The 22141-nt window shown below is 47.8% G+C and overlaps 1 protein-coding gene across 3 annotated transcripts in view; it reads left to right on the forward strand.

Annotated features, from left to right (window-relative positions):
* DENND2A (DENN domain containing 2A) overlaps nucleotides 1–22141 on the forward strand; it is an 87323-nt gene that overhangs the window by 19239 nt on the left and 45943 nt on the right. For all 3 annotated transcript variants that reach the window (XM_048830731.2, XM_075122927.1, XM_048830708.2), the window contains one exon: nucleotides 20913–21011. In XM_048830731.2, the coding sequence (XP_048686688.1) occupies nucleotides 20926–21011 (86 nt within the window). In that variant the 5' untranslated portion in view covers nucleotides 20913–20925. The remainder of the gene's footprint in view (nucleotides 1–20912; nucleotides 21012–22141) is intronic.

The raw sequence follows: 22141 nt of genomic DNA on the forward strand, positions 1-22141 counted from the left end.
ACCCTTGCAGTGCACAGGCTCTCATATTTCCTCCCTCGTGTAGGGCGGATGGCGGCTCTCTGAGCTACATTCCTTCTATTACAAAAGAAAGGGAAAAATTTCTCTTCATGCAGGCAGACAGTCGACTGTTTCCTGGCAGCTCCAGTACAATATCCTTTTTCTATTGTCTTGACAAACCTACAAACACAGCAGCTTTCCCCCTTTAAAAATAAATAAATTCAAGTCCTTTCTGCAGAGCAATCTGTTTGGGCTTCTTCCAAACAAGGATGATGTGTGACCCTGTGGCTGATATCCTGGTTGGTTATCTCCTGGCGCTGGTCTCCTTTTAAGAAAGTTGAATTAAGGGGGTGCAGCACATATTGTTCCCTGCTCTGGGAAGCAGCATCTTTCTTAATTCTGCTACGTGGATGTGTGAGAGCTGACACTATGGGGACTGAACCAGAGATCTCTGGAGCTAAACTAATAGGCTGTTATGGCTTGAGCTAAAGAGAGAAGCTTCTGTAGTTGGTTGCTGTCATAGTTCCAGCCTCCTATCCTCTGTGAATTGGCACAGAGGGGTACCTGTAACACAGTCTCATTACTGGGCTACAGATGGTGCCCAGATCCCAGGGTGATGAGCACCTCATGAGGGTGTTTATTAAATCTTGCTGGGAAGGAGAATGATTCAATGCTCAGTGCACTGCAGGGTAAAGGCGGCAGCAGGAGAAATTAGATGAGGTTAGGGTTGTCTTCACTTTTCCCACCACTTACTCCCTGGTGATAATTTGTTTTTATCACTTTGGAGAGGAGTTGGCATCCTCCACATTTTTGTTTCTTTATTTCACTTCTTTATTGAAGACAATCTGCCCTTCTAACCAGGGAGTTCTTTGTGGGGGGTCATTCGTCAACAAACTTGACCTGCCCGTAAGGGGTCACTCAAAGTCCCATCTGGACTGGAAACAGGGCTCAAGTCACACCACAGTGCTCTGGAACGCTGTGGTGCTGTCACTTACGAGTGATGGTTCCAGAAGCACATTCTAGCTGTTCTTCGTCTTAGGACTCACACATTGCCTGGAATAATATGGTGTTACCTAACCCATGTCCACCTAACCCATGTCCAGAACAGAGTCAAATGTGGTTCATGGTTTGATCACCATCTTACAAACTGAGTTTACTCATGCTTATTGAAAAACTAGGCCCTCTACCTCACCCAGGATGACCTGACTTTCTCTTACGGCTGCACCCCTCATAAATTATGCAGACCATCCCAAAACGTCATTGTCCTGATTTTCAAGGGTATGGATGAGCATTCCTAACTCCAGCTGCAGCCAGTGGTGGGAGCTGCTAGTGCTCAACGCTTCTGAAAACCAAGCGCCATGGCAATAAAACCTCTGTCCCATCCCATGCTCTCAGCCTGTAACCCTGCCACCTATTAGACTGAAAAAAAAAAACATTTCTGGACCTGTGAAACCATTTTATTGGTCTTATCTCATATTTCCAGCTGAAAGGTCAGGCTCCCTCAGTAACATGAGGTCGACTCTCCAGGCCTTTTAGGAAGAGAGAAATACATGTTAGTAATCTGCAATTTAGCTAAGGCCCCATTTCAGCAATGCACATAAGCACTTAAGATCCAGTGAAGTCAATTGTCTTAAAGTATGTGACTAAAGCTAAGGATGTTCTTAAGGGCTTTGCTGAAATCAGGCCTAAAGTAGCTTTGCCATATATAGTAATGTTGTGATTTGGAGCTCTGATATTTTGGGAGTCACCTGTGTGTTGCCTAATCTATAGCTTATGTATTAATTATAGTGATTACTTAAGAATTCCCACATATTACTTTGAGGGTTGACAGGTTCTTGTCCGAAGATCAGGCCCAGTATTATTAAAATAACGATATAGTTGGGAACCCTGATGTGCACAGCTGCAACACTCACGCTATAGGAACTCTTCTATATTTACAAAGTCACAAACCCTCTAACTCAGTAGGGTAGAGAGACTACAGAATGTACATTTGAACATCCATATGCTCATACCATCCCTTGCAGGACAACCTGAAATTTACCCATTGTCTTCCTCATCACCATCATCTTCCTCCTCATCGCCAGTGGCCATCATTCTGGCACCTCCCAAGAGCTACATGTCTCTCTCCCACTGCCAACAGGGTACTTTTATAATACATTATGCTGACACCATGTCTAATGCATATTCAGTAGGGGCTTCTCCCCTCTTCCTTATTTGTATTTCCTCATTCTACTAATGTTGAGGTGTCCTTCTTGTATAGATTAGTATATTAAGGATTTCAACTAAATATCATATACGTCCATTTGTTGCCCTAGCACTTATGGTTGGATGTTCTTTCCAAAAGCTGGTGTTAACTTATGGTTTTATGGTTGGCTGATGTCATTATGCACAAAATTCCCTGTTACGCTCTATTTCCAGTTCCTCAAAACTCAAGGGTTACTGTTGAGCTGTTTATCTATGCCAACGTTCATAGGCCTCAAGTCTCATGCTAACTTCTGAAGCCAATGCCTTACAGGATACAGGCCTGTAGGTTACTGCTGAATATAATAAAGGCAGAATATAATGAAGGCAAGGCAGTGAATATAATAAAGGCAAGCTAGCCCTATGGGCTACAGAGCTAGAGCTGAACAATAGCCTTATGCCAATGGAAAAAGACCTTGCAAGTTCTCTAATGATACTCAAGTTGCTAGCCCAGATGCTTCACAAGGTATCAGACCTTAAAACAGTCACTGTTCCAGAGCTGAATATGGCCCATTCTACACGTTAAGGGAGTATAACTACGGGGGAAAATTCTGCATTTTGAGGGAGAATTAAGAAAACCTTTTTAGTGGCAGGTTGTTTTCTGTACTGTCAAATATTTGGGTTCCTTTTAAACGTAACCATAATGGTTTCTAATGGTTGGTATTTTTTTCAATAACTACCATGTTTTTGGATATTTGTTTATTTTTTCTGTTATTCTGAAATTACTGGCATGAAATTCTGGCCCGACTGAAGTCAATGGCAAAACTCCCGTCTACTTCAATAAAGTGTGGATTTCACCCAGATATTTCCTCTAAACTTTAACTCAGTCTTAAAGTTAACAAGATTTTCAAATTTAGGTGTTTAAAGTTGGGTGCCTACATTCATTTATAGATACCGATGTGGCCTGCTTTTCATAGGCGCTGATCAGTCAAAGTCAATTTTGTAAAGTGTGTGTGTGTGTATGTACACAATTAATAAATACACACAGACACTGTCTGTGTCTTGCCTAATGGTCTGAGCACAGGCCTTGTAGTCAGACACCCCTGAGTTCTATTCCTGATTCTCTGTGTGCTCTAAGTCACATAACCTGTCTGCAACTCAGTTTCTCCATCCATAAAATGGATAATGGTACTTATCCTACCACGCGTGGATTTTGTCAGGTTTATACATCACTTTGAATAGGAAAAGTGCTCTGTGTTGTTACTGTTGGTTCATTAGGTATGATCATGTGGCATCCTGCTGTGAAATGCAGTGTGAAGCTGGAAATGGAGTGCTTCCATGTGACACTTCAGGGACATCCATTGCATAAATTCACTGACTTTTTATGTGTATGACTTGGAGTTAGAAATCTACAATTAAGATCCTGCTGAAATGTAATGACGGGAGTTCTGCTCCGAGTTTCTTGAATCGACTTGGTCAGCAGAAGCCAGGAGCGCTATGCAGCTGGCACATTCAGCTCTTGGAAGGAGATGAATGCTTTCCATTGCTATCAAGTAAATGCACTGAGACAATGCTTAGAAAAGCACTGTGGGTTTCTACAGCTTGCAGGTATGAGGGTCACCACAGCATCAGGACTGTTATGCTGAATGGGTGAGGGAAGGAAACGAAGGTGACTCAGAGAAGCCCCTTCAATGTTGTTCTGAGGGTCAGCTATGGGCCTGATAAAAGCCCATTGTGGTCAATGGAACTCTTACCCTGTACTTCAATAAGCTTTGAATCAGGCCATAAATATCCTGTGATCAAGTGTCAGGGACCTCATATCATCCCATCCTTTATAAAACCCATTTCTGTCTCCTAACTGGTCCCTTGGTCCTTTGTGACCAAGATTTTTAACCATGCTTTGCACCATAGAAGGGCACCATTGGGCCCCTAGAGTCAGCATTTCCTACCCACTGAGCGCTCCTGCTCCATAAGGGGAGTTTGCCACCTGCTCCATAAGGGGAGTTTGCCACTTGGTTCTTCCTCCCATCTCCTTCGCGCCAGGCTCTGCCACCTTTAGAGCACTGGGAGAGTATATCCGTGCCCTGGAGACTTCCTCTCTGTTTCTCTGTGATTTGACGCAATCTAGGTCAAACTGCTGTTTGAGATCCCAGAGGAAATTAATTCTCTGACCTGTACGTGCACATGCATAACAAGAAGACTCATTTGAGCATTGAGAACCTGCATGCAGGCCACGCAGTGGACTTTGTGTGTGCGATTTCTTTTTCCCCTAAAGGGAAATAGCCTTTAAATAGAGTACAGGGTGGGGTGGAAGGGGTTTGAATTCAAGTTCCCAACTTTCAGCTCAGCCCTATTCGTGATCTTCCTGTTAGTATTTTGTCTTCCTGGCATCCTTCCTCTTCTTTATATATTGTTTGCTGGGTGTTGCCTTCTGTATGTTATATTTGCACTGTAGAACACTTTGAAGTTTGAAAGCACTATATAAATGCTATGTATTGTTGTTGAGTCTTATGGACCTGAATAAGAAATTGATGTGGTTTAGATGTCTTCAAATGTAAATGACTGGGCAGGGGGGAGAGGGAACCTTTTTGTGGGCATCTTAGAAGAGAAACTGGGGATTGTCCCTCCTATAATCTTTAGGTCTTTATCCTCCTTGGGCAACAGTTTCTGCAAACTGGCAGGTGAAGAGCTCTGGCATCATTCTGGTGATGTGAGATTATTATTATTGTTATTTGTATTATTGTAGCATGTAGGAACCCAGTCATGGACCATGACCCCATTGTGCTACGTGCTGTACAAACACAGAACACAAATGACAATCCCTGCCCCCAAAGGCTTGTAATCTGAGATATTGCCTTATCCCCTACCATGCTGGTGGCTGGCACTCCATTCCAGGTTACAAATGGCTAAGGTTCATTGTACAGTGAACATCTCTAAAACCACAAGGTCGTACGTGGGATTTGCTTTGTTTATAGCACCATAAACAGTGTAGCAAAGAGGAAGCCCTGAAAGGCTTATTGTGGTTGTTTGATCATGTTTGTGAATAGAAGCTCCGTGATGTCATTTGATACAGTGACTAAACTGTTTAATGTTTGGTTCTCCCATGGCTTACCTAATTAGAATTGTCCTACAGCTTTCAGGAATGTGTTTAGAAATCTGCAGAAGGTGAGTACCTACTCTGATAGCAGAGTGGGCAGATTAACACCAGGTCTGCTTCCACCTTCTCCACAATAAGTTTTGCTCATTTTCCTCTGAAAGATTTCTCTATCCTTTAGGGATAAAGGTAGACAACGGTGGTGGTGTTTCGGGATGTGAAGACATACCCACTAGGAATTGGGCTAAAACCACATTAACTATTTCATCTAGGCAGCCGAACAGATGGTGGTGACTTCTAGCCATGTGACCTGGATTGGAATAGAATCAATGCCCAAAAGCAATCCTCCTACCAATCCCAATACCCTTGTCTTGCAAAAGGGAACCTTGCCATGATTGAGTAGTGTGGGATGGCAAGGGAGTGAGAACGTTTATTAGTCAGTCTTTTACTCCAGCCCTTAGCTTATCATCACCACAAATGAACCCCCAATACAGACACACATCTCTCAGTGGTTCATTGTCAGTATGCTTGCTGCTGGCTCACAAGGAGGTGGGGTTGTGGAAAAGCCTATGCTGTCTAAGATGATTGTTACTTGTTTCCATATACTACGGGGCTAAATTTTCAAAAGCTAACAGTGGAATTGGCGTACCTTTTTTGGGAGCCCTTTCCAGGACTGCTTTGAGGGCCCTGACTTTTCAGGAGGTGGGTGCTCAGCACTTTGTGAAAATTACCCCCCTGTTAAGATATCTCAAGTTGGGCACGCAAAATCACTAGTCCATTTTGAAATGCTAAACCCTGGTTTCCCTAAAGCATCCAGCATCAGTAAAGAGAAGCATATGCTTTATCTTACTACTGTGTTTTGAGTGGGAGGTTGGGGAGAAAGGAAAGAAAGGAAAACTTAAATTAGAAGAAAACCAAACAGCGACTGCTGGTGACAGATGATTACAGCTCATTTCCAGGCCGTTTCCTGCATGCCAATGATAGATCAGTAAACAAACGCCTTGTTGCAAACACAAAGCAGGCAGGAACTCTGTTTGGAAGAGAGAGGTCCGGGCAGGTCTCACTCTGCCTGGCAGCAGGAAGTCACTGTCACATGACCCTGGGAATCGTAAGGCCATGTGCATGTGGGAGATATGTGGAGCGCCTTCTGTCCTGAGACTTTGCATCCTTCCCACAGTCCAGTCAACAGGTTTGAGAGCTTCTTCCCCTTCTTCTTTCCTCCCCTCCCGCTTCTGGTGGCATTCTTTTCCCTGATTTGTTATGAAATGGTATCAGATGGCTGCTTTGTTCCCCCAAACAATGGCAAAGATTTCTGAGTGCATTGTCAAACTGGCACTTGACATCTTGCCTCCCTTCTTGTCAATCTATGGACCATGATGGCCTGGTGTCCCTGTTCACAGAGTAGTGGAGTGCGCCCGAGCTCAGGCCTCTGTGGTCCCACACGTGACAGAGTCTTCTTTGGGTTTTGTTTTATAAAGAAAGTAATCATAATGCCCAGGGTGTGGCGCGGGCCAAAAGCAGCCCCTGTCCCCTCCCCCGGACCTCTCACCCAGGGCAGGTGGAGGACCCAGGCTCCCTACAGTGGCCCGCACAGCTCTCCCTGACCTGGCTTCAGTGGGGGGGGGGGGGGCCTCGAAGCCGCAGCCTGGCCATGATAAGAGCCGCGGGGGACCTTCCACCTGCCCGCAGTGTGGGGGTCCCACCGAGAGCAGCCCCAGGCTGTGTCCCTGCCCCATAGCCCCTACCCCCAAGGCAGGTGGAGGGTAGGGTTGCCAGGTGTCCAGTTTTCGACTGGAATGCCTGGTTGAAAAGGGACCTTGGTGGCTCCCTTTAAAAGTCTGTTTGGCGCAGCGGGGCTAAGGCAGGCTCCCTGGCTGCCGTGGCTCCACGTGGCTCCCAGAAGCAGCAGCATGCACCCCCTCCGGCTCCTTTGCGTACGGGAAGGCAGGGGGCTCCACATGCTGCCCCCGCCCCAAGTGCTGGTTCCACAGCTCCCATTAGCTGGGAACTGTAGATAATGGAAGCTGCAGGGGTGGCACCTGCACATGGGGCAGTGCACAGAGCCGCCTGGCCATGCCTCTGCCTAGGAGTGGAGGGTGGACATGCTGCTGCTTCTGGGAGCTGCTTGAAATAAGCGCCACCCAGAGCCTTCACCCCTGACCCCCTCCTGCACCCCAACCCCCTGCCCCAGCCCTGATCCCCCTCCTGCCCTCTGAACCCTTGATCCCAGCCCGAAGCACCCTCCTGCATCCCAAACCCCTCATCCCCAACCGCACCCTAGAGCCTTCACCCCCCAGACAGAGCCCTCACCCATCCCGCACCCCACCCCCGTGCCCCAGCCCCCTCCTACCCCCCAAATCCCTCATTTCCTGCCCCACACCAGATCCTGCACCGCCAGCCGGAGCTCTGCCCCCCACACACACCCCAACCCCCTGCCCCAGCCCAGAGCCCCCTCCCTCATTTCTGGCCCCATCCCAGAACCTGCACCCCCATCCCAGAGCCTGTACCTGCTCCCACACCCCAACCCCCTGCCTCAGCCTGGAGTCCCCTCCCATACTCTAAACCCCTCGGCTCCACTCCCCAGCCCGGAGCACCCTCCTACACCTCCTCATTCCCAGCCCCACCCCAGAGTCTGCACCCCCTGCCAGAGCCCTCATCCCCCTCCCGCACCCGAACTGCCTGCCCCAGCCCAGAGCCCCCTCCTGCCCTCCGAACCCCTCAGCCCCAGCCTGGAGCCCCCTCCTGTACCCCACATCCCTCATCCCTGGCCCCACCCTGGAGCCTGCACCCCCAGACAGAGGCCTCCCCCCTCCCCTACCCCAACCCCTGAGCCAGCCCGGTGAAAATGAGAGAGTAAGTGAGGATGGGGAGAGCAAGCGACAGAGGGAGGCGGGATGGAGTGAGTGGGGGTGGGGCTTCTGAGGATGGGTGGGGAAGGGGCCAGGCAAGGGTGTTCGGTTTTGTGCGGGTAGAAAGTTGGCAACCCTAGTGGAGGGGCCATGCCGCAGCTGCCCACGCAGCTCTTACCATGGCCAGGCTGCAACTCTGATGTCCCCCCCACCCCCCGGCTGAAGGCGGGTGGGGAGGAGCCACATGGGCAGCTGTGGTGAGCCAGCGTTCAGTCATGGACCCTCCACCGGCCTTGGGCCATGTGGGGAGCCTGGGGTTGGGGACACAGGCCTGGGGCTTCCCAGAGCCCCCCGCACCGCAGGCAGGTGGAGGGTCCACACATGTGTCTCCCACAACTGTCTGGGCTCCCTGGCTGGGCTCCATGCTAGCCTGGCTGGGTGAAAGAGGAGGGGAAGGATCCGCCCTGGTGAAATGTGGGAGGGCCATGGGCTCCTGCCCCGCCCTGTTCCAGCACCACTGCCTGGGTGCCTACCTCTGCCTACCCTCTGCCTCCCCCCATTATTTTCCACTCCCTGCTACAGGCCCGTGTGGCCAGGGAGCGATGTGCTGCTCTAGCCACAGGTTCAAGTCCCAAATATGCATGGGGCATTATACTCTCAGCTCTAGCTCTGTGGCTAGAAGTGAACCCTCCTGCCTAGAGCAGCCCTGCTCACATGGTCACAGACTAGTGTCTCTCAGCTCCTAAGCAGGAGCAGTGCAGAAAGCAGCTACGAACAGGAGTCTCTCCTGGCTTTAGTGGGAGGCTGAACAGGTCTGCACCCTCCTCCTCCTTCCCACCGCCAGTGATGATCCATTTCTTCTTCAGCCTCTCCTCCCACAGTGGCTAGTTTAGCAGTGTGCTTGGATCAGACGTATGACCCATGTTGACCACTACCACCCATGTTGACCGCTACTGCCCATCTGCCCACATCTGAATGCTAGCTGATGGACACAGCGGCAAAGCAAGGACAGAAACATGCATGGAATTAAGTGGCAGGCTGCAACTTTTATTAAACTTGAATGTAGGGGAGAGCCACAACCTGCCCATCACCACTACTCACCTATATCAGGCATTTAACTGGTTCCAGTGCAGGGATTACAGGGCTCCTTACCATATAACCCGTAACTGGCGCCAGGGTTACAGAGCTCTTTACCATATAATCCATAATGCGGGGTGTTTCTCCTCCGCCTACCCCCCAGGACTCTGTTCTCTGTGAGTCCTAGCACTCGCCTCCCCCTGAGGGGAACAGAGGGTGCAGGAGGGTGGGGACCTCAGCCCACGAGGGCCACAAGGTCTGACCGTGGCCCACAAAGACCACAAGGTTTCATCCTATCATATGAGCCCAAGGCCAATCACCAAAATCCCAGGTCTTTCACCTCTGGGAACCATTCATTTTATTCTTTTAACCTCACTGGAAACCAGCTGCATGTTGTAACAAGTAAGCAGCATGATCCCAGTACCTCCGTTAGGTACTAAACACCTTGTAGATGCTGCAAGGAAGGCAAAAAACTCCCTGGTCCTCTGCCAATTGGCCCATGGGAGAAAAAATTCCTTCCTGACCCCTACACAGGCTAGACCCACAGCATCTGTCAGGCCGGATTCCCCTTCCTAGTTTAGGTGGGCAGGGTGGGCTGCGGGAATGGAGCCAAAAGAGGCTCCGGATGGTGATTGAATGAAGTGGTTATATATACGCCAGCCTGTATTATTATTCATAATGTGGTAGCTCCAAAGAGCACCAGTCATAGACTAGGACCCCATTGTGCTAGGTGCTGTACAAACACAGCACAAAGAGATGGTCCCTGCCCCAGTGAACTTACTATCTAAGTGCTTACAGCTTTGCAGAAATCTACCCACCCACTTGCCTGAGTGAGTCATTCTGTGGACAGAAGAATGAATGAGCTTTAGTTTTTCGTTATCCTTAAACATATCCCCTAATGAGTGGGTGAATAGATTTTGCTCCTTGGGCTGGTCAATTTTCCTGAAAATTTTGCAAGGTTGCTCTGTCATTAGAAATTGTCAAGGTTCCTCCCCCACTCTGAACTCTAGGGTACAGATGTGGGGACCTGCATGAAAAACCTCCTAAGCTTATCTTTACCAGCTTAGGTCAAAACTTCCCCAAGGTACAAAATATTCCCCCCGTTGTCCTTGGACTGGCCGCTACCACCACCAAACTAACACTGGTTACTGGGGAAGAGCTGTTTGGACGCGTCCTTCCCCCCAAAATACTTCCCAAAACCTTGCACCCCACTTCCTGGACAAGGTTTGGTAAAAAGCCTCACCAATTTGCCTAGGTGACTACAGACCCAGACCCTTGGATCTTAAGAACAATGAACAATCCTCCCAACACTTGCACCCCCCCTTTCCTGGGAAATGTTGGATAAAAAGCCTCACCAATTTGCATAGGTGACCACAGACCCAAACCCTTGGATCTGAGAACAATGAAAAAGCATTCAGTTTTTTACAAGAAGACTTTTAATAAAAAATAGCAGTAAATAGAAATAAAGAAATCCCCCCTGTAAAATCAGGATGGTAGATATCTTACAGGGTAATTAGATTCAAAAACATAGAGAACCCCTCTAGGCAAAACCTTAAGTTACAAAAAAGATACACAGACAGAAATAGTTATTCTATTCAGCACAATTCTTTTCTCAGCCATTCAAAGAAATCATAATCTAACACATACCTAGCTAGATTACTTACTAAAAGTTCTAAGACTCCATTCCTGTTCTGTCTCTGGCAAGAGCAGCATACAGACACACACAGACCCTTTGTTTCTCTCCCTCCTCCCAGCTTTTGAAAGTATCTTGTCTCCTCATTGGTCATTTTGGTCAGGTGCCAGCGAGGTTACCTTTAGCTTCTTAACCCTTTACAGGTGAGAGGAGCTTTCCCCTGGCCAGGAGGGATTTCAAAGGGGTTTACCCTTCCCTTTATATTTATGACACGCCCCCCAAATCTCAGCTAGGGTGAAACACTGGCTGGGATTTCTTCCTGGAGCTCTAGGAAAACAGAGTTAATAAGACACATGCATCTCTAAATATACTACCAAGTACATAAAGACTAACAATATTTTCCACATCTCAAGGACGATTTTAACCAGTTGATTCTGGGAAACTTTCACGGGAGAGTGCATCAGCCACTTTGTTAGAAGCTCCTGAAATGTGTTGGATGTCGAAATCAAAATCTTGGAGAGCTAAACTCCACCGAAGAAGTTTTTTGTTAGTTTCTTTGACGGTGTGAAGCCACTTCAGTGCAACATGGTCGGTTTGCAGGTGGAAACGCCGTCCCCAAACATATGGGCGTAGCTTTTCCAGAGCGTAGACAATGGCGTAACATTCTTTTTCAGTGACTGACCAGTTGCTTTCCCTCTCAGACAGTTTTTTGCTGAGAAACACTACAGGGTGGAATTCTTGATCAGGTCCTTTCTGCATTAAAACTGCTCCCACACCACGCTCAGATGCATCTGTGGTTACTAGGAACGGTTTGTCAAAGTCTGGGGCCCTTAGTACAGAGTCAGACATGAGTGTCGCTTTAAGCTTGTTAAAGGCCTTCTGACACTTTCCGGTCCACTGAACAGCATTTGGCTGTTTCTTTTTGGTTAGGTCTGTCAGTGGGGCAGCGATTTGGCTGTAGTGCGGTACAAATCGTCTGTAATAACCAGCCAAGCCTAAGAAGGATTGAACCTGTTTCTTTGACTTTGGGACAGGCCACTTTTGGATAGCATCCACTTTGGCCTGTAGGGGGCTGATAGTTCCTTGACCCACCTGGTGTCCAAGGTAAGTCACTCTGTTTAGGCCTATTTGACACTTCTTAGCCTTAACAGTTAGTCCTGCCTCCCTTATGCGCTCAAGGACTTTTTGTAGATGTTCCAGGTGGTCTGCCCAGGAATCCGAAAATATGGCCACATCGTCAAGGTAGGCGACTGCATATTCTCCTAATCCCGCTAGGAGACCATCTACAAGTCTTTGGAAAGTGGCGGGTGCATTTCGCAGCCCGAAAGGGAGTACATTAAATTCATACAGCCCGAGATGTGTGATGAAGGCTGACCTTTCTTTGGCAGATTCATCTAGCGGTACCTGCCAGTACCCCTTGGTTAAGTTCAAGGTAGAGATGAACTGGGCCCGTCCCAGTTTCTCTAATAGTTCATCTGTGCGTGGCATTGGATAGTTGTCTGGGCGAGTTACAGCATTTAGCTTACGGTAGTCCACGCAAAAACGTATTTCCCCATCTGGTTTGGGAACTAGAACCACTGGAGATGCCCATGCACTTTCAGAGGGGCGGATTACACCCATCTGTAACATATCCTGGATCTCCCGTTCTATAGCAGTTTTAGCTTGAGGAGACACCCGGTAAGGTTCGACCCTAATTGGGTGAGCATTACCTGTGTCAATGCAGTGGTATGCCCGTTCAGTCAGTCCTGGGGTGGCTGAGAACGTTGGCGTGTAGCTAGTGCACAGCTCCTGGATCTGCTGTCGCTGCATACGCCCAAGGGTCATGGAGAGGTTCACCTCTTCCACACCACCAGCACATTTCCCTTCGTAGTAAACACCTTCAGGCCACTCAGCGTCGTCTCCTCCCTGGGCTGTAAACTGACAAACCTTTAATTCTCTGGAATAAAAGGGCTTTAGAGAATTAATATGGTACACCTTAGGCTTTCGGTTGGAGGTGGGGAATGCTATGAGATAATTAACAGCTCCCAGGCGCTCCTGGACCATGAATGGCCCTTCCCACGATGCTTCCATTTTATGGGCCTGGAGCACCTTTAAGACCATGACCTGGTCTCCTACTTTGAAGGAACGCTCTCTGGCATGTTTATCATACCAGGCTTTTTGCTCTTTTTGAGCATCCTGTAAGTTTTCTCTAGCAAGGGCTAAAGAGGTTCGGAGGGTGTTTTGTAGGTTGGTTACAAAGTCCAGAATGTTAGTTCCTGGAGACGGTGTAAATCCCTCCCATTGCTGCTTCACCAACTGCAATGGCCCCTTAACCTCACGGCCATATACAAGTTCAAATGGGGAAAACCCTAAACTGGGATGTGGTACAGCTCTGTAGGCAAAGAGCAACTGCTGCAACACTAGGTCCCAATCATTGGAGTGCTCACTTACAAATTTACATATCATGGCCCCCAAAGTTCCATTAAACTTCTCCACCATGCCATTTGTTTGATGGTGGTAAGGAGTGGCAACCAAGTGATTTACCCCATGAGCTTCCCAAAGGTTTTTCATAGTTCCTACCAGGAAATTAGTCCCTGCATCTGTGAGGATGTCGGAGGGCCAACCTACCCTGGCAAAAATGTCTGCTAGTGCCTGGCACACACTTTTAGCCCTGGTGTTGCTTAGAGCTACTGCTTCTGGCCATCGGGTGGCAAAATCCATGAAAGTCAGTATGTACTGCTTTCCTCTGGGTGTCTTTTTCAGAAAAGGACCCAGAATATCCACAGCTACACGCTGAAATGGAACTTCAATGATGGGGAGGGGTTGTAGAGGGGCTTTGACCTGGTCTTGGGGTTTTCTCACTCTTTGGCACACCTCACAAGACTGGACATAGGTAGAAACATCCTTGCCCATTCCCTCCCAGTGGAATGACCCCCCCAAACGGTCTTTGGTCCTGTTCACCCCAGCATGGCCACTAGGGTGATCATGGGCTAAGCTCAAGAGCTTGGCCCGGTATTTAGTTGGAACTACCAACTGTCTCTGAGGATGCCAGTCTTCCTGGTGTCCACCAGAAAGAGTTTCCTTGTATAAAAGTCCTCTTTCTATAACAAACCTGGAGCGATTAGAAGAGCTGAGAGGCGGTGGGTTGCTCCGTGCCGCCGTCCAAGCTCTCTGGAGGCTTTCATCTGCTTCCTGTTCGGTCTGGAACTGTTCCCTTGATGCTGGAGACATCAGTTCCTCATGGGATTGTGGACCTAGGCTTGGTCCCTCTGGAAGCGATATAGGGGATGGAGCTGTTTCTGTTGACTGTGAACCGCTCTCCGCTGGTGCACTATGTTGGGATTCAGGCTCCGGCTGAGCCTCTTGTGTAGGGTTATCGGCTGCTGCCAGTTCAGGTTCGGTGGGGCCCTCTAGTGTTGAGGTTGCAAGTACTGGATTCAGTGCTGACACGGGGTCTGGTGTTGGTTGTTCGGCTGGTTCCGGTTCTAAGACTGGTTCCGTCTGGGTCTCTGGGACTGGATCCACTACTGCTGTTGCAGACATTGGCCTGGGGTCCGGGTCCATCACCTCTGACTGGGTCCTGATAGAAGTTTCCGGAACAGAGCTAGGCCTCACGGCTTGTTTAGCCTGGCTGCGGGTGACCATTCCCACCCTCTTGGCCTGCTTCACATGCTTGGCCAAGTCTTCCCCCAACAGCATGGGGATGGGATAATCATCATAGACTGCAAAAGTCCACATTCCTGACCAGCCCTTGTACTGGACAGGCAACTTGGCTGTAGGCAAATTGAAAGAGTTGGACTTGAAGGGTTGAATCGTCACTTGGATCTCTGGGTTGATTAAATTGGGGTCCACTAAGGAAGCATGGATAGCTGACACTTGTGCTCCGGTGTCCCTCCACACGGTGACCTTCTTCCCGCCCACACTCACAGTTTCCCTCCGCTCCAAGGGTATCTGGGAGGTATCTGGGCCTGTGGACCTCTGGTGTGATTCCGGTGCAATGAACTGTAATCTGTTGGGGTTCTTGGGGCAGTTGGCCTTTACATGCCCCAGCTCGTTACATTTAAAACATCGTCCAGCTGACGGGTCACTGGGGCGAGGAGGGTTGCTGGAGAACGGGGTAGTGGGACGATAAGGGGTCTGGAGGGTTCTTTGGGAGGTAGGTGGGGCTTTGGGCGGCCCCTGGTAATAGGGTGTGCTCTGGGGTGGTCCCTTCTGGTCTCCGCTCCAACTGCGACCAGTTTTCTTCTTCTTCTCTGCCACCTCCACCCATCTGGCTCCAATCTCTCCTGCCTCGATTACAGTTTTGGGCTTCCCGTCTAGGATGTATCTTTCTATTTCCTCAGGAACACCCTCTAAGAATTGTTCCATTTGCATTAGGAAGGGCAAATTTACTGGAGATTCAACACTTGCTCCTGATATCCAGGCATCCCAATGTTTCACAATGTGGTAGGCATGTCGGGTAAATGACATGTCTGGTTTCCACCTTAGGGCTCTGAACCTCCGACGAGACTGCTCGGGTGTTATCCCCATTCTGACTCTCGCCTTGGATTTAAACAGTTCATACTTGTTCATGTGTTCTTTAGGCATTTCAGCTGTCACCTCAGCTAAGGGTCCACTGAGCTGCGGCCTCAGCTCTACCCTGTATTGGTCAGTAGAGATGTTGTATCCAAGGCAGGCCCTTTCGAAGTTTTCTAAGAAGGCCTCAGTATCATCACCTGCCTTGTAGGTGGGGAACTTTCTGGGATGGGAAGTGGTACCTGGAGAAGGATTGCTAGGGTTTGTTGGTATATTCTGCTGGGCCTTTATCCTCTCCACCTCCTCCACACGCTTCCGCTCTTTTTCCTTCTCCTCCTCCACACGCTTCCTCTCTTTTTCCTTCTCCTCCTCCACACGCTTCCTTGCCTCCATTTCCCTCTTGTGGGCAGCCTCCTGTACCTCCTTCTCCAGCCGCATGAGTTCTATCTGTCTTTCATGTTCCCTTTGTTTTTCCTCAGCCTGAAATTTGGCTAATTCCAGCTGTAGTCGAGCTGAGGATTTGGTCATTCTCACCTCTCTGTTTTTAACTAACTTTACACCCGAGGTTTAGAAATAAACAAACAAAACTTGGCTGTAAAATTTTGCTGTGCTGGAATAGAATACCTATTCTCTGATAGTGACTGTCAGCCTACAGAAAAAGACAATTCCCTTGTCTCTGCTCTGGGCCCAAATTAAAGCAAAAAACCTCCAACTACTTGGAAACCTGCTTACCCAGCCCAAAGAAAAAGCAAATGGCTAGAACACACACCCCCTATTTACTTTTAGGAAGAAAAGAAAAAAAAAAACCTCTGGGTTGGAAGACTGTGAATTTCCCTGCAGGAGTTAAGTACCCTGCCTCCAGGCAAAGAAAACCTGCAATTCACAAGATAATCCCCTTTTGTCTCTGCTTGGCCACAAAGCAGAGAAAAACCAAGCTGCTTTCAGTTTCAAAGCTTTCTGGACTTCCTTTCCAAAGGAAAAAAAATTTCCTTTTTAAAATCTGTATTTCTAGTTCAAAAAATCTCAACTGGATCTCAAAATGATTTCAGGTTAATCCCACCACTATGCCACCATGTCAAGGTTCCTCCCCCACTCTGAACTCTAAGGTACAGATGTGGGGACCTGCATGAAAAACCTCCTAAGCTTATCTTTACCAGCTTAGGTCAAAACTTCCCCAAGGTACAAAATATGCCCCCCGTTGTCTTTGGACTGGCCGCTACCACCACCAAACTAATACTGGTTACTGGGGAAGAGCTGTTTGGACGCGTCCTTCCCCCCAAAATACTTCCCAAAACCTTGCACCCCACTTCCTGGACAAGGTTTGGTAAAAAGCCTCACCAATTTGCCTAGGTGACTACAGACCCAGACCCTTGGATCTTAAGAACAATGAACAATCCTCCCAACACTTGCACCCCCCCTTTCCTGGGAAATGTTGGATAAAAAGCCTCACCAATTTGCATAGGTGACCACAGACCCAAACCCTTGGATCTGAGAACAATGAAAAAGCATTCAGTTTTTTACAAGAAGACTTTTAATAAAAAATAGAAGTAAATAGAAATAAAGAAATCCCCCCTGTAAAATCAGGATGTAGATATCTTACAGGGTAATTAGATTCAAAAACATAGAGAACCCCTCTAGGCAAAACCTTAAGTTACAAAAAAGATACACAGACAGAAATAGTTATTCTATTCAGCACAATTCTTTTCTCAGCCATTCAAAGAAATCATAATCTAACACATACCTAGCTAGATTACTTACTAAAAGTTCTAAGACTCCATTCCTGTTCTGTCTCTGGCAAGAGCAGCATACAGACACACACAGACCCTTTGTTTCTCTCCCTCCTCCCAGCTTTTGAAAGTATCTTGTCTCCTCATTGGTCATTTTGGTCAGGTGCCAGCGAGGTTACCTTTAGCTTCTTAACCCTTTACAGGTGAGAGGAGCTTTCCCCTGGCCAGGAGGGATTTCAAAGGGGTTTACCCTTCCCTTTATATTTATGACAGAAATGAATTGGGTGTTGTTCCAGCTACTAATGAGGAAGAGAAGCCCTGGGGCTTATTGCCTTGGAAAGAGAGGACACGGTTTGTAATGAGTAACCCTGAACCTGGACTCATTGAGATGATCCAGAGTTCACTCTGTCTTACAGAATTTTGCCTGGGTGGGGTGAGAGCAGGGAAAGAAAACTCAGAAAAGAACAAGACTGAATTATTTCTATTTCTCTCTCTCTCTTTTCTTTAAAAGTATGTAGACCATGGAAATGAGAAATACTTTGTATATGTTCATTCTCTTGCAAAAGTCCTAGGAACTACTAACTTTACTGATGCGATTGGTCTTGCTGCCAAACTCCAGCCGTGGCAGGGGAGCATCTGATAGACCAGCCAAGTGGATAGACTCCAGAGGCTTTCAGGGTTTCAAAGTATTGTGTAAGAGACAATGAACTCCTTCCTGTCATTGAAATGCTTTTCAGTGGCTACAGATAATGCCCTCTGAGAAGTCCTGACACTGCCTTGTGGGGTGGTTGGGCTCTTAAAGAGCCAGAGTTGGTTTTCAGGACAAGACAAAAAGGAGAACATCTGTTGCACTGACTGTGTTGCAAGGGTGCGACAAGAGGATAGATTGACACCCCTACCCCACAAAGAATAGAAATCACCATGCAAAGAATAGTGGGCAGTGACCAAAACAACTTCTGCCATTTAAAGACCTTAGGCCAGGGATGCATTTCACCCTGACACCCTTGATTTCAGTGCATATAGCTCAGGGATGAATTTCCCCCCTTAAATTCCCAAGGGAGATCAGTAACACTCTATAATGACCCACTAGAGTGAGAATACACCAGGTGAGCAGGAACCTGAGCACAAAGTGACCATGGGGCCTACAGTAGTTTAATCAATAAACCTGGGTCTCAGCTGGGTACCAGTCCAAGAAAGCTGCCGATTCAGTGGCTTCATAAACCATGGGGCTGTTAATTCTCTGGATCAGACAGATTATTTTTCAAGCCATTTTTAACTGTCTCCTGAGAGAAGACAGATACCCAAGTGTTAGAACAATAATGTTTAGCTTTTATGTAGTGTCTTGCCTGTTCAAATCACTGTACAGCCATTGACTAGTTATCATTACTAATCATGTTTATTATGGCAGTGCCTATGGGACCAGTTGAGACAGAAGTCCCACTGTGCTCAGCACTGTACAAACACAGAGTAATAGACAGCCCAGGCCCCAAAGACTACCTAATTCTCACAGCACTCTTGGGAGGTAGGTGGATTAAAATGATCATCACCATTTTACAGAAGGGGAAATGGAGGCAGAGAGATGAAGTGACTTGCTGCTATTATCCTACTGGATTTTCAGGGGCAGGTTTTGTGTGTGTGCTTGGAGAGAGGAGGGCCAAGGGAAGTTTGTCATGTTGGAACAGACAGTGTTACCTGTCACAGTTCAGGGCAACGGCACTTGTGTTCCCCCTCAGGAGTCCAGCCAAGGCACCCACTCTCAGGCCTCCAGCTCCCCAGCAGTTGCCTTTTTGGATGGAGACCTGTATCTCTGCCCTGTCTGACTGGGGTATTTGCAGGCTGAACAGTTCCCTGCCATCACTGTGGTATTCCCAGCTCAGACAAGCTGCCCTAGCATACCTGCTTGCTTTCTCTTTGGAGACAGTTAACAGCATGACTGCCCATAGTTATAGATACCACACAGATCTTCTTATGAGAGCCTATATTATTATTATGGTAAAAGCACTGTCAAGAAAACGTGTTTAAAACAATAGACAAACCTACCTGCTTGTCAATAAACGTACCAGACATTATCCTAACAAGTGCTCTGACAGGAGCAGTCCTTCTATACGCTAGCCGAGGAGTTTCCTTTGTAGTCACAAGTTCATTACAGCTTCAGCTTGGTACAGTAACTCCTCACTTAAAGTCGTCCTGGTTAACGTTGTTTCATTGTTACCTGGCTGATCAATTAGAGAACATGCTCGTTTAAAGTGGCGCAATGCTCCCTTATAACGTCGTTTGGCAGCTGCCTGCTTTGTCCACTGCTTGCAGGAAGAGCAGCCCGTTGCAGCAAGCTGGTGAGGGCTTGGAAGCAGGGTGGACCAGCAGCCCCCCCATCAGCTCCCCGTTCCCCTAAGTTCCCTGTGCGGCAGCCGTCCAGCAGGCTATCAGTTGCCGGCAGTTCAGCTGTCCCTCCCCCCACTGCCATGTGCTGCTCCTGCCCTCTGCCTTGGAGCTGCTCCTAGGAGCCTCCTGTGCGGGGGGAGGGAAGAAGGGAGCTAATGTCAGGGCATCCCCCTCCTCCCTGGTCCTGCACCCCACTTACCCCATTTCCGTAGAGCAGTTGCGGGGAGGGGGGAGACACACGACAGGGCTCAGGACAGAAGGAGCTTCCTGGAAGCAGCTGCCATCTCAGCTTGCTGATCTACTTAAAAAGGCAATGTACTTAGAGTGGGGTCAGAGTACTTAAAGGAGCAGTGCACATCTCTGTCTCTCAGACACACGGTGTGTGTCTCTGTCTCTGTCTGCCGTGCTGTCTCCCCTCCCTCCATTCGTGCTGCCTTCTAGAGTGTGAGGCTACATTAACAATGAGTTAACCCTTGAGGGCTCAGCCAATTGCTAGTTCATCATTTAGCAGTAAGGCAGTCCCTGGGAAATATCCCACCCTCTGACTTCACCACCTCAACCAAGCTTCACAATCCTCATCGCTGTGTACCAGTATTAAATTAACCAATTTATTTGAGCATGAGCTTTCGTGAGCTACAGCTCACTTCATCTGATGAAGTGAGCTGTAGCTCACGAAAGCTCATGCTCAAATAAATTGGTTAGTCTCTAAGGTGCCACAAGTACTCCTTTTCTTTTTGCAAATACAGACTAACACGGCTGTTCCTCTGAAACCAGTATTAAATTGTTTGTTTAAAACTTATATTGTGTGTGTGTGTATATATATATATATATAATATAGTCTTTTGTCTAGTGCAAAAGTTTCCCTGGAACCTAACCCCACCCATTTACATTAATTCTTATGGGGAAATTGGATTTGCTTAACATCATTTGGCTTAAAGTCGCATTTTTCAGGAACATGACTATAAAGTTAAGTGAGGAGTTACTGTACAAGTACCCAGTTTTATGGGGTCTCAGTAGGCCCCGTCCTTCCAACCCCACCATAAAGATTGGGGCCCTCCATGCACCAGAGTCCTGACTGTCTGCTGGACGAGGAAGAAGGCTCCGAGTCATTTTAAAACTAGACTGTTTCTCCAAAGCCCCTTGCTTTGACTGTTGGTCCCTGGAGAATCCCATTTGAACTAGTATATCCACATCTCTGCGCGGGGGGGAGGGGCACTTCAAAGGGCTGATAACAGAGGCAGTGCATTAGCATCCCCCTTTTCCTAGAGACGGTTCATACAGTGCCCCATAACACATACACAATTGCATTTTAATACAATGGAACCCGCAAAGTACTAACCCTGATTCAATCACATTTAGCTTAATTCAGTAAAGTTTATCTTCATTCCATAAGCTTTGGTCAGGATACTACAGGCTATTGTCAGTCTGTCACAATACAGTACCTCTGATCATTGAAGTGTTGCTTTGACTTCCCCCAGGTGACCTGTCGCCATGCCAGGTGCTGACACAATGACAGCTAGCAAGGCAGCCGACGTGAGCAGCAAGTCTGAAAACGGTGTCTGCAACTCCATTGAGAGGTGAAAAGTCCTAAATTCTTGTTTTTCTTTTTCCCAAGGGCGGGGAGTGGAGAGGGAGTCATTACTTTCCATTGGTGCTCTCTCTTATAGCCTAAAACATGCCTCTAGCGTCAATATGCCTCAGCCGGTGTCTCTAGGCCATCAGGTTGTACGTTTAAATCCTACATCCTGATGGAAGTCTAATAACATGTGATGATACCACAGTGCACTAGTAGACATGGGGTGGGGGTCCACCCCATTAGAGGCGTCATCCTTTGTCCAAAAGGTTACACGAAAGTCTCTGCTCCCACTGAAATAGGCAGACGTTACAGGAGCATGAGACTTGGGGACAATGCTATCCTGGTTAGTATCTCCCTTCCCTTCGGTAACCGCAGATGCCAATGTCCGAGTCTGGGTGTTAGCTCTGGCTGGGCGCATAGTGGCTGCCAGGTTTGCTTACATGCTCACTGCACTACCAGCACTTCACCCCATTTACATGAATCCAGGAGTTTATAGAATTAAACTAAACTGGGGTAAGTGCGTCTACGTTGGTTTAATAGGAGGGGGGTCGCACTTCTGTAGCTAAATAGTTTTAAAATTGATCTACTTACACTAGTGCCATCTTTCTAGCATAGACAAGCCCTTATTGTTTTGCAAAGAGCTTTGGGTTTGAAAAGATTATGTTATAAATGTAAATGTCTTCCCAGCTGGGGCTTCATGGATGTTGATAAAAGCACTTTGAGATCCTTGGGTGACAGGTGCTGGGTGAAGTACATGTTTGTTTGATGCAGCCAGGTGTCATGTAATTAATTGTTTTTTATCCCTTGCCATGACAAGTTTCATTTAGGTGGTGTGCTCTGTGGGGCAGGAACTCTCTGTGTGTTGTGTGTCTGTACAATGGGAGCCTAATCCCTTTGTCGGTCCCCTAGATGTTACAGCTGTGCAACTGATGAATAATAATAATAAACATGAAAGTGCAATGTTATTTTGTTAATGGACGCTCTGGAAAAACTTGGAAGGTGAAATTATTGGAGGAGAGGATCACTATGGGTGAGGTTCTTTCTTCTGTTTCATAGATCTCCAGGCAAGAAGGGGCTGCTGTGATCATCTAGCCTGACTGCCTGTGTAGCACAAGCCATAGAATTTCATCC

Source organism: Caretta caretta, chromosome 1 (assembly GCF_965140235.1).
Source record: "Caretta caretta isolate rCarCar2 chromosome 1, rCarCar1.hap1, whole genome shotgun sequence".
In the NCBI taxonomy this organism is placed as follows: domain Eukaryota; kingdom Metazoa; phylum Chordata; order Testudines; family Cheloniidae; genus Caretta; species Caretta caretta.